Source organism: Sminthopsis crassicaudata, chromosome 6 (assembly GCF_048593235.1).
Source record: "Sminthopsis crassicaudata isolate SCR6 chromosome 6, ASM4859323v1, whole genome shotgun sequence".
Classification (NCBI taxonomy): domain Eukaryota; kingdom Metazoa; phylum Chordata; class Mammalia; order Dasyuromorphia; family Dasyuridae; genus Sminthopsis; species Sminthopsis crassicaudata.
Window position 1 is genome coordinate 188,032,198 of NC_133622.1, and position 17,464 is coordinate 188,049,661.

The following is a 17,464-nucleotide window of genomic DNA, read 5'->3' on the forward strand; positions in this document are numbered from 1 at the left end:
CTTAGACCCGCCTTAAAGTTCTGCCTCCCCTTCTTCTACCCACTGAAGCCATTCCTCCGCGTGCTCGATCCTTCGCGCTGGGGCTGTCGGGACTTGTGGTTTTTCGTGTTCATATACTCTAATGAATGAATGAAAAAGCATGTATTATGCACTAACTACGTATGTGCCCCAGGCGCCTGGCTAGGGGCTGGGAGTATCTTTACTAGAGCTGGCCCCGGCCCTCCAGGAGCTTACTTTCGAGTAGGAGGGACGCCATCCCCATTGGAGGATTGCGGGGGCTAGAGAAAGAAGGGCGGGGGATGAGGAAGGAGGGAGTGTGGGGGGAGGGAGGATTAGTCACGGGACCGTGAGTCCAGCTGTGGGGCAGCTTTTCGTGCCTTCTGCACATCTGGCACGTTACCTGGTTAGGGCCTGCTTTTCTGATGAAGTCCTAGGTCACTTCCCAGAGAAGTCCCTCCCAAAGATATGAATCGGTAATTCAGTTACAGTGGGGGGCTCCCAGACTGAAAGGGGGACTGAGTTCTAGCCTGAGCACTCCACTGTCCGTCTGACCTTAGAGATCTTTTTTCTGGACCTCAGTTTCCCCATCTGTAAAAGGAGGACGGGTGCTTTCTCCTACTATATGGTCCCTAAACCCACGTGGGTGACTTAGTTCCGCGTTCCGTGACTCTCCGTCTGCCCCCTTCCCGCCAATTAGGTGCCCAAACTGCCCGACCTTTGTCATCTCCAGGTTCCCGGATCCCCAGGCTTTTTTTTTTTTTAAAGGGATGGCATCGTGTTTCTAAGTCACATTCATTTCCGAGTCCCTTCCCCGTCCCTTTCCCATTCTGTCATCATTTAACAAACCATCTAAAAAGGCATCCTTGGAGTCCTGCCTTCCTAGTAAGCACCTAGTAAGCACACTCATGGCCCACACCCGGCTGTGTGTCCTGGGATTACTACCCGATGCTCGGGAGGTGCTGCTCGCCGGGAGGGCGGACTTGGGCAGATAACCCCTCTCTGGGCCCAGCTTTCTCCTCCATGGAATGGGTGGATTAGATCAGGAGGCGGCTGGGTAACTTCTAATTCCAGCTTTTTCACACCTTTTACGGTCTCATGAATTCACTCTGGAGGAGCGCTTCGTGGTCCTCCGCCCCTAGATCTAACCGCTTGTTCTTATCCGGCTCCATGAAATCTGTCAAGGCTCAGCGCAAAAGCTTTCACTGTCATATCCTTTACATCTGCTTCCTCGCTGCCCACAAAACATTCCCATGTTTCCTTTATTCTCAAAACACGGACCTTCTGTCCATCCCGAGTGTATCTTCCTTCCTTTCCTCCCTTTTCTCTTCCCTTCCTTCCTCCCTCTCTTCCTCTTTTCCTTCCTTCCTTCCTTTTCCTTTCTTCTTTCCTTCCTTCCTTCCTTCCTCCCTTTTCCTTTCTTCTTTCCTTCCTTCCTTCCTTCCTCCCTTCTTCCTTCCCTTTCTTTTCTATCCCCCTTTCCTTCTTCCCTCCCTTCCTTGCCATACTCTTTGAGGCTATAGACAATAAATTGTTACTATCTTCAGCTTGACTTCCAGATTCATCATTTATTTGAAATGACCTCTCCGAGGTTACCAGGAATTTCAATTCAAATACACAAATGGTCTTTTTTAGTACAGATTCTCCAGCACTGTTGATCATGCTCTTCTGGACACTTTCTTCTCTCTAGGTATTTGTGACAATAGCTTCTCCTGGCTGTCCTCCTACCTATTTAAAAAAACTTCTTTGCTGAGTTTTCATCTGGGTCCTATCTGGTTAATTGTAGGCACACCATGCAGGGTGCTCAAACTACTGGCCCCCTGCCAGAGGAGGACGTTTATGCGCCCGCCGGTTATGGCAAATGGGCTGAGGGGCGGAGACAGAGTGGGAGCTTTTGTTTTTACTGCAGTCTGGCCTCCCACAGTCTGAGGGGCAGTGAACCGGCCCCTATTTAAAAAGTTCGAGGACCACTGCATAAGGAGTTGTCCCCGGCCTACTTCTGTTCTCCCTTTATACTGTTGCACTTAGTAATCTCATCACTTCCTGTAAAGGGCTAGAACAGAACAGATGCAAGGTAACCTAGCTAATTATCAATTGGCCAATTCTCTATTAACATATGCTTGGAGAATGGCCCTCCCCAACTATTCTGTGCTGGATGGGTGGGTGTGGACAAAGAAGGAAAAGAGAGATGAGAGAGTGGAGTTGGACAGGCAGGATCATTCTTTTGTTGGTGGAGAGAGAGGAAGGAGATGTGGAGATTCCTATATCTGATCCCCTGACATTGACCCCAAAAGACCAAGAAAAAAGACTTTTGCTTATCCTGACTGCTGCTGATTCTAAGATATCCAGGGTCACAACAACTTCCTGTGTTTTATATTAATGTTCTCAGATCCTAACTTCTCTGCTGACTTCCATCTTCAACTGCCTCCTGGACATTTAGAATTCAATATCTCATAGACATTTTAAACTCTATTTTATCCAAAACAGAACTCATCTTTTTCTAAAAACCTTCCCCTCTTCCTAATTTTTCCTTCTTAGGAAAAATTACCCATACTCACAACCTAAGTGCTACTCTCAATTCCTCACACCTCACATCGAAATTTTTGCTAAATTCTCTGGATTCTAACTTTCCTAACATTGTTTTTCTGTATCTCCTCTCCTCTAAGGTGGCTACCACCATGAAGCTGGCCCTAATCATCTCCCCCCTTGTAATACTGCAACAGCCTCCTGGATGACCTCCCTGTCCCAAGTCTGTTTTTTCTCCAATCCATATTTACCAGCCAAAGTGATCTTCCAAAAGTAGAGTTCTGATCATGCCATTCCCCTATTCAATTAATATCAATATCTCCTTGGTGCCTCCAGGATTAAAGGTAAACTCCTCTGTCCTTTAAAGTTCTTCATAATCTGAAAGATAACCCCATCACACCTTTCCAGTCTTCTTATATCTCACTTCCCCTGATAGACTCCATCATTAAGTGATCTGTTTTCCCTTGCTGTTCCAACACATTTCATCTCCTGACTTTGTGCATTTTCACTAGCTGTTTTCCATTTCTAAAATTCTGACCTTTGCTTCTTGGCTTCCTTTAGTCTCAGCTTAAATCCCACCTTCTTCAAAAAGCAGTTTTTCTTAATGTCTTCCCTTGAGATGATCTCTAATTTATCTAATATAATCCCACATAAATCTTGTTTGTACATATTATTTCCCCCACAGATTGTGAGCTGCTTGGGGGCAAAAGCTAATTTTGCTATTCTTTAAAGTACTTGGCACATAGTAGGTGCTAACTGCTTGTTGATTTGATTTGCTTCCTCGACTTTTATGTTCATTTTATTTCTCCTCTCTGCAAAAATCATTCCTGACTATTCCAATCCCAAATTTCCACTTTTCACATAGCTCTCAATCATTTAATCAATCCTTATTGTGGCAGTGATGAGTCAGTCCTAGACAAGGCAAGGAGCTTGTGCCTTACAGGAGCCCTTATTACTAGGGGCAAGTGAAGATTTTTAGATATCATATAAGAACTATGGTTATAAGTTCAGAAGAAACCTTAGAAATAATTTAGCACGACTGTTTTATCTTACAAATCAGGAGACTAATGCCTAAAAGGAGCCATTGGTATATCCAAGGTCACACCTGCTGCTTCCAGCTCAAACATTTTAAGATTCTTTCCCCCAACCAGACAGACTAACTATCCATCTGGCCAAGCCAATCTATGGGCACAGCCTTAGTCTCAGCCAAACGGCTGTTTTCTTTATCTTGGTCTAACTCTGCCATCTCCTGGCCAATTCCATATAGTCTTCAAATCCTTTTTTTTTGGGGGGGGGGGGGAGGGGGGTGAACCTGGGGAAAACAGCTTTGTGCCCAGGGGAGGGTTGGTGAAATGGGAGGAGACAGGAAAAGAATTGGACTAGATGCATCTTTAATGTTTCTTCCAACTCTGATATTCCATATTCTATGATTCTAAGTTCTCTTTATTCAATACTCTATATTCTAAATCTCTTTTCAGTCATTTTAAATTCTGTGTAAAAAAATAAATTTATTAATCAAGAGTTCGATGTGAACAAATACAAAACTTGGATCCAGGAAGACCTGAAATCTTTGAACACGTCAGCCATCAGACCTTCTAAAAGTCCTCCTTTCTCAGGCTTCTAACTACTCTCTTAAAATACATAGAAAATGCCAACCTCCATCAGTAAGAGACGTTTTCTTATTCAGGACTTCTCTTCACCGGTGAAATCAAAGGTACATTTCCCTATCCTTAAGTGCAGAGCACTGTACTTAGCAGTGGGCTAATTGGGCTGTCCAAAGACAGACATAGAAGTATTCCGGTTCTCAAGGAGTTACATTCTTCTGGAGGGTTATAACTCTTGTATGGATGAGTATAATACAAGATGATTTGAGGGAAAATAAGAACTGGGGGAAGGGGTCAGAAAAGTAGGACCCAGATCTTAAAGGAAGATAATGATTTCAGTGGGCAGAGAAAAAACATTTCAAGTTCTGAGTACAGCTTGTACAATCTCATGGAGGCATGAGATGAAATGTTAAGGGAACAGCAAATAGGGCCAATTTGTCTGGAACATAAAGTTCATGAAGGGGAGTAATGGCCATAAAGCTGCAAAGGTAAATTGAATCAGACTGTGGAAACCCTTAAATGCTTGCATATGATTCCAGAGGCATGTAGGAGCTCTCTCCTCCCAGTTTGAGGATAGAAAGTCACATGTTCAGAAGACTATCTTAAGAAGGATATTTTGACAGTTGTGTGAAGACTTGGCAAGAGGATCGTCTAGGGACTGTGACCCTAATAAGAGGCAATTATAATAATCCAGCTCTCCCTGTAATATTGCACTAGTCTCCTGAATGACCTCCCTGTCCCAAGCTGGTCTCTTCTCCAGTCCATACTTATCAGCCAAAGTGATCTTCCTAAAGCAGAGTTGACAAAATTTGATGTGATTAGAAAGATTTGAACATGAGTATTGGATTTATGGGTAGAGAATGTGAGACAGGAAGAAGTAATAGGAGAGGTCCAATAGGGAGCCATGATGTGAGGAAATCACATAGATTTACTGATTTCCTGGTGCTTTAAGGCATTGGGCTTAAAGAAAGATAGAATCTATCAGAGGCAGAGGGGCTAATGATTAATTATCTAGCAATCCTAAATCCTTCCTCTTACTGAGGGGTCCCTCTCAAGGGTGGTGCTTTAAGTCCAGAGGACCACTAAGAGAACCCTAAGGAAGGACTCACCATATGGGGAAGTCCCATAACTCTCTCTCAAAAGACCACAGTGTCTCTGAAGGAGAGCTCTATTCAGGGTAGTATTAGAGATATATAATATATATACATATTATATTATATCTTATATGTACATATTATATATCTTATATATAATATAATATGTATATCATATATATATATATATATATATATATATATATACACACACATATATATATATATATATATATATATATATGTATAGAAGATGTTGGGAATAGTCCAAGACCTAGCTGAGACAGAAAGGGAATGTCTTGACCATTTATACACTCAAATTAGAATCATTTGTGTTTTCTATCAGGTCAAATAAAAAACTGTTCTGTATTGTTTGGCATTTTTAACTTGGATACTTACATGGAAGGCAAAGGCCTCTTTATATGAAACAAATATTCCCTAGGGAAACCCAGGATAAGAGAAAAAAGGAACTAAATTCTGGTATTCCTCTGAGAAATCTTAGGTGAAGGCTTAAGTTAAATCAATAATTAGAAGAATCCTCCAGAACTAAATCCTGATGGCCACAGATCATACTAGATTTCTTCAGGCAATATAGCTGCTGCTTACATGTAGCCAGTAGTAGTCATAAGGCTTTGGAGCAAGTCATTAGTGGTTGATTCTCTATCATGTCCTGGATTCACACTCAAGATAGACAGAAAACCTTCCCCTAGTTATTGTCAAGTTCACAAATTGCTGCTTCAGTACAACAAGAAGTCAACCAATCACCCACCCACATTTGTCGCTTCTTCCTCTGACCCTGGCTGAATGATCTTTCATCTGGTGGTACCTGCATATTCACATCATTTATTCTTTGGAGAATAAGCGATGACTTCCCTCTTAGATGGAAGATTCTCATAAACTTGCTCATTTTAGAGATGAGGAATTTGAGACACATAGAAAAGTCTTCTAATCTAATGGGACATGTGTGTGAATACTGGATTTCCCTATCTTGCTTAAATTGGGCCTGATCCCACTATTGGGACAAAGTAGAGAAGCTTTGACCTTCATTTCTGATTTAGGTTGGTTTATCATCCTTCTCTGAAGCAATCTGGTAGCCTACTATTTCAGGGAGTTCCCCAACAGAATCAGTGTGTAAATCTTGATTGGATCAGTTTAAGTCTACAGCAATTCAGAACAGGAGCACAAACAATCCATCAGCCTCAGTAAACAAGGATTATAGGTGTGTACCTCATAGTCAGAACTACTCTTCTTTTTATGATACTTTATTTAAATTTAATATCACCTTTGCCAGCTTGCCCATCCCAGTTCCCAGAAATCTTCAGGTCCAAAAGGGTAGCAAAGTACATGTTTACCTCCTTTCTGGAAGCAATTCTTCAGCTACCTACTGAACACACCAGGACTTTTCAGTGGATTTCTATAACAGATGGTCTATCATTTCCTCCAAGGACTTTCAGAGACCATCTGGGTGACTGTACTGTGCCCTGTGATTTGGGGGTGAGAGCCAGCTCACTGTACAAAGGTTGGACAGTGACTAAGAGAGACAGAGGAAAGAAGGTGGCTCCATGTCTAGCCCTTAAAAAAAAATCTATCTAATCTATCTATAAGCTCAGCCTCTTTACTATCCCCAAATGATAATGTATTCTCTTCAAAGTTATCCTCAACATCATTTTAATATGGTCTCATCTATTTAGAAATATTAGGAAGGAAGGTGGGTACCAAGATCTCTTTCCTTCTCTCTACAGTCTTTCTTTCCATTTATTCCCATATTCTCACCTACAAGTTCTAGGCAGGTATCTCCAAGTTCTTTATCTTCATTCCTTTCTGAGTTCCACTCTTAACTCTCCAGAATTTTCCCACCAGCAGCCTTCTCACCCTGGAAGTTGCCTCTGCCCTTAGAGCCTCCTTACCTCACCTTGCAAGCTCATCTTTATCCCTGGCCTTCTCACAATGCAAATACACTCCGCCCTTGCAGCTCTTTCCTCTGATTGGCTGATTCCTCCCAGAGCCTCCATTTTAAGAAAAGTACCTAGGTCAGTTGTAGATTCATTTTTCTCTGGGCTTTATTCCAGAATATTCAGATTTCCTCCATCTTGCTCCCATGGCAAGTATCTATCTTATCTCCCTTTCCCTTTCCATTTCCTTTTATGGGTTGTCTTTCCCCATCTTGGGCCCTTGAAGGCAAGATTTAACTTTCTGCTTGTACTTGTATTCCCAGAGCTTGGTACACAGTATGCACTTAATAAATGCTTGTTGACTTGACCTGACCTCTTGCTAAATAACTCTGGGCCTTCTCCCCATTCCCAGCTACCTGTAAAGAGATTTCCAGTGCATCAAATTCAACATGTCTCAATCAAGTTCCCCATCGTACCCCCAATTTAATAAAAATCTAGTATACCATGGACTGTGTCGGCCATAAGGTATTATTAGGAAGAAAAAAATGAGGCAATCCTTGTCCTGTGGGAGCTTGCTTTCCACTGGGGGGATATAAAATAAATAAAACAAGGTAATTGGAGGAGGAAGCACCTACTCTTTATAACTCATTATATCTGCCTGTGGCACCATCTTCCATCAATTATTCCATGTTTGAAACCTTAGGAATATACTTAGCTTTCCTCTTTCTTGGTCCCCTAGCTCTAAGCAGCTGCCTAGCTCCCTCTTATACCACATCTCCTGCATCCATCCCAGCACTTTCCCCACAGCCACCACTCTTAGCACAAGTGCTCATCCCTACCAGCTAGAAATACTCAATAGCCTTTTCCCAAGTCTTCCTACTTCCAATCTCTTCCACTCCAATCTAGCCTTCATACAGCTTCCTTGTGTATAGATCCAGTTATGCTAATCCCCAAGATCCAAGCAAAATTCACATTTCTAAACCTGGCATCCAAGATCCTCAACTTGCCAACCTTATCCTCTGTGACTCAATTTGCCCTAATCAGACTATTTATCCAAACATACTGTCGTTTAGACAAACCTTGTCCTTTTCCTGCTTCTGTGGCTTTGTCCCTTATGCCTACAAAGCTCTCTTTTTCTGCCTATTGTTATCCCCCTACTTTTTAAGGCCCAACTCAAATTGCACCTCCCTTTTATTCCACCTTTTTGGTGACCATCTTTTCTCTGAAAACTTCATATAACTTGTTGGTTATACCACTGTAATGTACTCATCATAGAATAATAGATTTTGAGCTAAATCATTTTAGGAAAGGGTTCCCCCTCATTCATGTCCATTCCTCCCCCTTGCCTGCTGCATTGCTGCCCCCTCTCTCTCCTTTCCAACTCCCCCATTTTAAGTAGTTTTCCCATTAGCATGCAAGTTTTTAAATCAAAGAGTCTTGTTTGCTTATATTTCTCTTAGTACAGAACCCAGCATATGATTTACCTAGCTACCTTTTATTAGCTCATCTAGACCTTTTTATAGGTCATTAGATGGAACAGGGGAATGGAGCCACAGTCAGGATCACACAAGATTTAGCAGCTTCTACGTTAAGGGATCATAGGACTTGGAATATGATATTCCAAAGGGCAAAGGAGTAGAATTACAACCAAGAATCACCCACAAGTAAAACTGACTATAATACTTCAGGAAAAAAAAAAAAGATATTCGATGAAATGGGGACTTTTAAGCATTCCTAAGGAATTTCAAGCATTCCAAAGAACAGAACTGAATAGAAAAATTGATGCTTAAATATAAGACTCAAGGGAAACAGAAACAGTAAAACAAGAAATAGAAATCACAGGGAATTCAAGAACGTTCTTGGAAGTTAAAAATATCATCTTCCTGTGTAGGAATTTAAACAGTATAACCTTCTTGAATTCCTTGTGATTTCTATTTCTTGTGGTGGGAGTTGTCTATCATGGGATGATATCTAAAAAAAAAAATTAAGGAGAAAGAATGCATTGCAAAAATGAGGAAGAGACAGGTAGAATGTATTAAGTTACTGTACATAAAAAGAGCTTTACAATGGATGAGAGGATGAGGTGGAGAGTAGGCAAAGTTTGAACCTTACTCTCATCAGAATTGACTCAAAGAAGGAATAACATACGCATTCAATTAGGCATCATCTATCCTAAAGAAAAGTAATAAGGAAAGGGGATAAGGAGATGGTAATGAGAAACAAAACACTTTTGAGGATGGACAGAGGAAAAAAAAGGATAAATAGGGAGAAAATACGATGGAGGAAAATATACAGTAATCATAACTGTGAGTTTAGGTTTCTTTGATAAAGGTCTCATTTTTCAAATATATAGAGAGCTGAGTTAAATTTGTAAGATTACAAGTCATTCCCCAGGTGCTAAATGGTCAAATGATATAAACAAGCAGACAAAGATATCAGTTATTCATAATCATGTGGGAAGAAAAGCTCTAAATCACTAATTGATTACGGAAATACAAATTAAAACAATTCTGAGTTACCACCCACACCTAAACAGAAAAGGAAAATGACAAATGTTGGAGGGCATTTGGGAAAATTGAGACACTAATGCATTGTTGATAGAATTGTGAACTGATTCAGCCACTTTGGGGAGCAAATTGGAAGCATGTCTAAAGGGCTATAAAACTGTATGTAAACATGATAAATGTGGAAATATGTTTAGAAGAATTGCACATGTTTAACCTATATTGCATTACTTACTGTTTAGGGGAGGGGAAGGGACACAAGGTTTTACAAGGGTGAATGTTGAAAACTATCTTTGCATGTGTTTTGAAAATAAAAAGTCATTCTCAGCTGATAAAATTGAAATTATATCCACTCATATGAAAGAGTGTTCCAAATCACTACTGATCAGAGAAATGCAAATTAAGACAACTCTGAGATATCACTACACACCTGTCAGATTGGCTAAGATGACAGGAACAAATAATGATGAATGTTGGAGGGGATGTGGGAAAACTGGGACACTGATGCATTGTTGGTGGAGTTGTGAAAGAATCCAACCATTCTGGAGAGCAATCTGGCATTATGCCCAAAATGTTATCAAACTGTGCATACCCTTTGATCCAGCAGTGCTACTACTGGGCTTATATCCCAAAGAAATACTAAAGAAGGGAAAGGGACCTGTATGTGCCAAAATGTTTGTGGCAGCTCTTTTTGTAGTAGCTAGAAGCTGGAAGATGAATGGATGTCCATCAATTGGAGAATGGTTGGGTAAATTATGGTATATGAATGTTATGGAATATTATTGTTCTGTAAGAAATGACCAGCAGGAGGAATACAGAGAGGCTTAAAGAGACTTACATCAACTGATGCTGAGTGAAATGAGCAGAACCAGAAGATCGCTGTACACTTCAATGTTGTATGAAGATGTATTCTGATGGAAGTGGAGATCTTCAACATAAAGAAGATTCAACTCACTTCCAGTTGATCAATGATGGACAGAAATAACTACACCCAGAGAAGGAACACTGGAAGTGAATGTAAATTGTTAGCTCTACTCTCTATCTACCCAGGTTACTTATATTTTCGGAATCTAATACTTAACATGCAACAAGAAAATTGGATTTACACACATATATTGTATCTAGGTTATATTGTAACACATGTAAAATGTATGGGATTGCCTGTCATCTAGGGGAGGGAGTAGAGAGAAGGAGGGGAAAATTTGGAAAAATGAATACAAGGGATAATGTTATAAAAAAATAATTACTCATGCATATATACTGTCAAAAATTTTTATAATTATAAAATTAAAAAAAGAATAAAATAAAAAAGAATAATGTTTTAAATGAAATATACAAAATTAAAAAGGATATGTAATAATTTAAAAATAAATAAAAAGTCATTGTTAAAAAATAAAAAAAATAAATAAAACCGTGCATACTCTTTGACCCAGAAATACCACCACTAGATCTATATCCCAAAGAAATTTTAAAAAAATAAATAAAAGAACCTACATGTACAAAAATATTTATAGCAGCTTTTTTCTTGAACAGAATTTGAAATTAAGGGATGCTCATTAGTTAGGGAATAGTTGAACAAGTTTGTGGTATATAATTGTGAGGAAGATGTGATGGTGCTTAAGAAATGACAAGCAGGATGACCAGAAAAAAACTGGAAAATTTACATGAAATGATGCAAAGAGAATTGAGCAGAACAAGGAAAATGTGCACAGTAACAGCAATTGTAAATATCTTAGGTATTCTCAGCATTTATGATCGAAGATAATTCTAAAGGACTCATGATGAAAAATGCTATCTACTTCCAGAGAAAGAACCTTAGATAAGAGTATGAATGCATATCAAAACATACTGTTTTTCATTTTCTGTATTTTTTTAATGGTTTTTTTTCTCCCCTTTGGATATGTGTCTTCTCTCACCAACATGACTAATATGGTAATATCTTTTGCATGACTAAACTTGTATAACTTGTGTCAAATTGCTTATCAATTCAGAAAGGCAGGAGGTAATAAAGAGAGAACATTTGGAACTTATTAATTTTTTAAAATTAATATCAAAAAATTGCCTTTACCTGTAACGTGGGAAAACAAGATACTATTTATTAGGTACTCTCAGAAAAACCTGGAATTACATGAACTGATGCAAAGTGAAATGGGCAGAAGAGAATATTGTACACCATAATAGCAACATTGTATTATGATGATCAGATGAATAACTTAAGATTTGCCTAGGAACACATTGATTCAAGACAATTCCAAAGGATTTATGATGAAAAATGCTATCGACCTCCAGAGAAAGCCTGATGGAGTCTGAATGCAAATTGAAGCTTACTTTAAAAAATCAAAACAAACAAACAAAAAAAACAAACTTTATTTTTCTTTTGGGTTTGTTTTGGGGAGAAGGTTGTGTTTTCTTTCATAACATAACTTATATGGAAATATATTTTGTATGACTACATATGTTCAACCTATATCAAATTGCTCATCTTCTCAAGGGGTGAGGAAAGAGAGAGAGAAAAGTTGAAATTCAGGATTGTAAAAAAACAAATGTTAAAAATTATTTTTTGCATGTAACTAAGAAAAATAAAATGTTAAATTGGAAAAAAAATTGAAAAATTTCTCCATATGTAGGTTGAAGTTGAATACTCCATCTAATTACTTGAGATGTATATATATAAAGATATATCTATATCTATCTATCTATCTATCTATCTATCTATCTATCTATCTACATCATTTATATTGGGAGACAATCAATACCGATGTCTGGCATTCTATTCTCTTTATCCTTTAGCTATTTCATGCAAAGTTTATGGTTGACTTTAATATTCTTGTGCCCTTGCTGAAGAACTGGCATAAGCCCAGCTGAAGACTGAGAACTTTGGTAACTGATAGAATAAAATGTGTTCCTTCTCCAAAAAGGATGGTGAAATAAAACTGATAAAACTTGCATTTATCCACAAAACCCATAATAAAGGGGCAGTTAATGTGGCAGAGTGGATAAAGCACCAGCCCTGATTTCAGGAGGACCTGAGTTCAAATGTGGTCTCAGACACTTAACACTTCCTAGCTGTGTGACCCTGGGCAAGTCACTTTACCCCAACTGCCTCAGGGGAAAAAAAAAAAACAATAATAAGGGCAATAGATCAGTATCCAGCCCATTCAATTATAAGCCACTGAAGAATTCTTGCTCAGTCTACTACTCTGTGACATTCTCTAAATTCTCCTTCCTCCACTCTCGCCTGCCATTGCCTATATAGAAGTATCCTGATGGAAATCTCTTATTGGTTGTCCTAAGCAGGAAAGTCTTTTGTTGGGATCATACGCCTACATGGAGCCAATCCATTCTGATTATTGATCCTAGCTTCCCCAGTGAGAATCTGCTATGTCATTTCTAATTTGCAATGGAAATATTATTAAGGGAAAGCTTCCTCAAAGAATTAGCCTTTAAAATGGGTCATAAAGGATGAACAGAATCACAGGACTTAAATTTAAAAGATGAATAAATGAAGGCCCAGAGAAGGAAAAGGCTTTGAGGTCATACCACAAGTAATTAAGTAGCAGGGCCAGGATTTCTGTGCAACTTTTCTTATTTTAAAACCAATCTTCTTTCTAATAAACCACACCTGTGTGATGGATATGGAATGGGGCAGGATGGGACAGAATGGGAGTATCAGTTCATTCAGGCTTGTGGGGAATAGTGAAAGTAAAATAAATTAGATATAAGGGGGACAAGTAATACTCCCCCCTTGCTCTTCTAGACATACTTTTGTTTCCTTCTTTATGTTTAAAAAACATTTTATTGATTTTTTTTTCAACATTGTCACTACTCGGGAACCCAATAATTCACCAACCCCAAGAAACATCCTACTTTGCAACAATTAAGTATTATTGAGTACAAACAAATCAACACATTGGCCATGTGAACCACCAACTGTACAGATTTCCTTCTCAGAAACAAGGAAGGAGGCTCAGCAGGGAACACGACAAAAACATTCCTACAACAGATGTTCTGTTGGGAGAGAACCCCAGCGTTTGGACTATGGAGGGGTCAGAAATAGCTCACAAAAAAAGGTAGAACTGCTCAAAGCTGGGAGACTCACTTTATCCCCTAGTATATTTTAATTCCTTAGAAAACTACTGACACACAGTATATACTCCAGGACTTTCCGGCCAAGTCCTTTATCCCTACTTCTGCCCACCCTGACTTACTATCCTTTCTATCTCTGTGACAGCTCTGGGCAACTGGGCTTCTTGGGAAACTACCTTCCCTATGTCTCCAAGTCCCCAGGGCTGGAGTCTAGCTCCTGAGGGGCCTGTGGGCAGAACAAAGGAGGTGGTATTTTAAGACCTCACGATGCAAGGCCGAGCTCCACTCAGAGTTGATACACGGAACTGCTCTCTCTGCTCTGCTTCTCTGGCAGCTGTGTTTTTCTGGAGTCTCTGGTAAAGTTTTATTCGGCTCTCCTCCAACATTTTCCAGTGTTGTTCTTCCAAGGGAGTCTGGGAAAATGGAAAGACAAGATCATCACTATATCTAGAACGTGGGTCTCCAACTTACTTCCTCAAAGGGAAACTCAAGCGGCCCTGAAGGTCGCAGGGAATATTCCTACCATAGTGGCTTTTTCATAGTCTTAGATCATGTCCTCTACTGATCCAGAACAACAATGTGGGTCCACAGATCTGGTTTTAAAGTGAAATACCATCAAGCAGGAGCCAGCTGACCTATGAGATCCCTCACAGATTGAAATCTATAACTCCATGATTTTCATCTTTAAAAGTGGAGTCATTATTCTTCTTTTACCTACCTTGTGGGCTGCTCAGAGAAAGGTGCTTTTTGTGAGGGATAGGTTCTTTCTCTCCCTTCTTTCACCCATGTTGGAAATGCATTGCCCCCTCCTAGCTTGATAGTACTATTTATTGATCAGCACAGAAGCTTTTGGATGCTTTATTTCCAATCTGAACCAGTTTGCCAGTCTAGGGAGCCTGCAGCTCCCACCTATGTCTCTTCTACTCGCTAAGGACCACGATACTGGTGTCATATTTTAGGCCACTGTGGCTCAGAACTCCTAAGCTCAAGCAATCCAACAGCTTCAGCCTATCCAGTAGTAGGTGTGTATACACCACAACCCAATCCCCCAAAGATGCTTTATAACTTTAGCCTTGAAGAACCATTACTGAGTCTAAAGAGACTAGGGCATGGTACCCATGCCCTGATCCCTGCAGTATGGTGTTCTGACCAGGGCACAGCTCTGAGTCACTTAAGGCTGGCAGTAGAGCCCAGAGCTCCCATGGGGGTCCCTTGGGACCAAGAAAAGCAATTCTGAGCATCTCCCATAGGCCAATTCACCCTTCCTCCACAAGTGCTGTAGAAACAGATTTTTTTAGCAGCAAAGCCATTGTGGGAAGCTAGGAATTCTGCATTTGGCTGGCTCAGTGTGAACCAGAGAACACTCCACACAGATCATCTCTCTGGGAGGAACTCACCTTGGACCTGAGCCATGGAACTAGCTCTGGTCGGATCTTCCGGGGTTCCTGCCTTCACAGCCTCAACCTGCTGTAAGCGCTGCTCCATTATCATCTGGATTTTCTTCTTCAGTTCCAAATTGCGCTCATCTTTTACCACAGCTTTGGGTGTATGGAATTCAAGCTTTTTTTTCTCCTCAGCCCTGGGCAGAAGAAACAGACAAAAAAGTGAAGAGAAATGAGATGGAAGGGATTACTAGTACGAGCAATACTTAATACTTAAGAGCAAAATTTCAGGCCCAGTGACTTTGTTTCTCTGGGAACTCCCTGGCTCTCTGCAGATGGGCATCTTCTCAGCAAGTTAGAGAGCTTCCCTTGCCACTGAGAGACTCACTTAGGGTCACACACAGCCAGTGTGGGCTGGAAACAGAACCTGAACTCAGATGTTTTTCACCTTCTATCTGTTATTTCCCATGGCCTCTCATCATCTATTATTATTAAAATGACAAGCACATTTCCATAACATTCTTATCTATTATTATTAAAATGACAAGCACATTTCCATAACATTTTTAAGGTTTAAAATTTACTTTTCTCAATTATAATCCTTTTAGTATAAGTGAAACTATACAGAGGAGGAAACTCAGAAAGGGCAGGGCTTTCTCCAAGGGTCATACAGAGAAGGGGTGTGGAGGCAGGACTCTAGCTCAGGTCCGACTCCTGGGGCAATGCTCGTTCCATCATTTTATGTCATCTTTCAGAAAACAGATCTATTCTCTGCCTTTGGTGAACTTTGCATTCTCAGTTGGGGAAGGGACAAACATGAAAGCTGGGATATGGGAGATAGGAGCTGTTCTAATCCTTGAGTCTGCAGAACTCTATTGGTCATAGATGGGATGCTGCAACCTAAGCTGGAAAGTACCATATATAATCACTCCTAATACTCCTAAAATATTGGAGAAATCAGAGCATTGATTTATTTCAAGAACTAAATGGGCTGAGAACTCCGGGTTGGGTAGAGCCAGAAAGAATTCTCATGCTAATGAGTTCATGAGTGAAACAATCTTCCCTCAGATTCTTTATATTTACTAATCCCAGTCATTCTGGAAAGAATTACAAGAACTGGTGCTGAGTGAAGTGAGAAGAATCAGAACATTGTACACAGTAAAAACAAAATTATGCAATGAACAACTATGATAGACTTAGCTAATAGCAGCAATATGGTGATCCAAGATAATTTCAGTAGGCTTGGGATGGAAAATGCCATTTGCCTCCAGAGAGAGAATTAGGGAGATTGAATGTAGATCGAAGCCTACTATTTTCACCATTTTTATTTGATTTTTTTCTCATAGTTTTTCCCTCTTGTTCTGATGGTTCATTCACAAAATGATAAATACGGAAATATGTTTAAAATGATTGTACATGTATAACCTATATCAGATTGCTTGTTGCTTTGGAAAAGGGGGAGAAGATAAGAGAAGGAAGAAAGTTTTTTGGAGCTTCAAATCATGCAAAAATGAATGTTGAAAATTTTGAAATGTAATTGGGAAAATAAAGCACCATATTGACATTAAAAAAAAAAAAAGTCTAGGCATCTAAGTGGCACAGTGTCAAGAGCTGGGCCTGGAGTCAAGAACTTGAATTCAAAACCAGCCTCAGGCACTTCCAACCTGAGTGATTCTTGGTGAGCCTATTTCCTCAACTGTAAAATGGGAATAATTCAGCACCTACTCCCCAGAGTTGCTGTGAGGATTGAATAAAATCAAATTTGTAAATGTTTGACACATAGTAGGTGCTTAATAACGGTTTATTTCCTTTCCCCTACTAAGGCCTTCCACACTTTCTAAGAGAGAATCAGCATAGTTAATAACAATACCTGCTCAATTTTTATTAATAGCACTTCAAGCTTTGAAAAATACTTTGCTTAGATTATTCTTACAACAACTTTAGAAGGCAGGTATTATTCCTTTTCCTCACTTTACTCTGAGGAAAATGAAGTGAGGGACACACAGCTTCTAAGAGGAGAAGGCAGCAGAGAAACTTTTGAGTCTGAGATAGCAGTGCTCTTAGGATAGACTTCATGGCTTTGATTTTGATTTTGGCTACCTTGGACTTTATCTGAAAAAAAAAAGGGGGGGGGATACTGGAATCCTTTGGTGGATTGGTGAGCTCTTTGCTGGGGCCTACCCCGTTCACATTTTCCTTCTAGATGTGATTTGTGTCTACACCTTTTTATAAATCTTTCCCTGAGTGGACTGGGGTACTCTCTCTCATTCTCTTCGCATTTGTGGATTCTGAGAGCACAGCTCTCAGGCTGTCCATCTATTATCTCCCACTCTTGCTACATGACAAGCCCACATCCTTTCCCTCTTCTTACGCATCCTT

At 39.9% G+C, this 17,464-nt stretch overlaps 2 protein-coding genes across 6 annotated transcripts in view; both read right to left on the minus strand.

Moving 5' to 3' along the window:
• The window catches only part of RNF4 (ring finger protein 4), a 201,447-nt gene extending 194,339 nt beyond the window's left edge, over positions 1–7,108 (minus strand). Inside the window, exon 1 of the transcript XR_012483789.1 lies at positions 6,995–7,108. The gene's annotated coding sequence lies outside the window, so the exon portion shown is untranslated. The remainder of the gene's footprint in view (positions 1–6,994) is intronic.
• The window catches only part of CFAP99 (cilia and flagella associated protein 99), a 175,910-nt gene that overhangs the window by 165 nt on the left and 158,281 nt on the right, over positions 1–17,464 (minus strand). For 4 of the 5 annotated variants that reach the window (XM_074276854.1, XM_074276857.1, XM_074276855.1 and 1 more), the window contains 2 exons: positions 15,101–15,282; positions 13,381–14,116 (listed from right to left, as the gene is read on the minus strand). In XM_074276854.1, the coding sequence (XP_074132955.1) occupies positions 13,914–14,116; positions 15,101–15,282 (385 nt within the window). In that variant the 3' untranslated portion in view covers positions 13,381–13,913. Of the gene's footprint in view, positions 119–13,380; positions 14,117–15,100; positions 15,283–17,464 lie in introns of those variants that run through there. The other variant, XM_074276858.1, reaches the window with a different exon arrangement.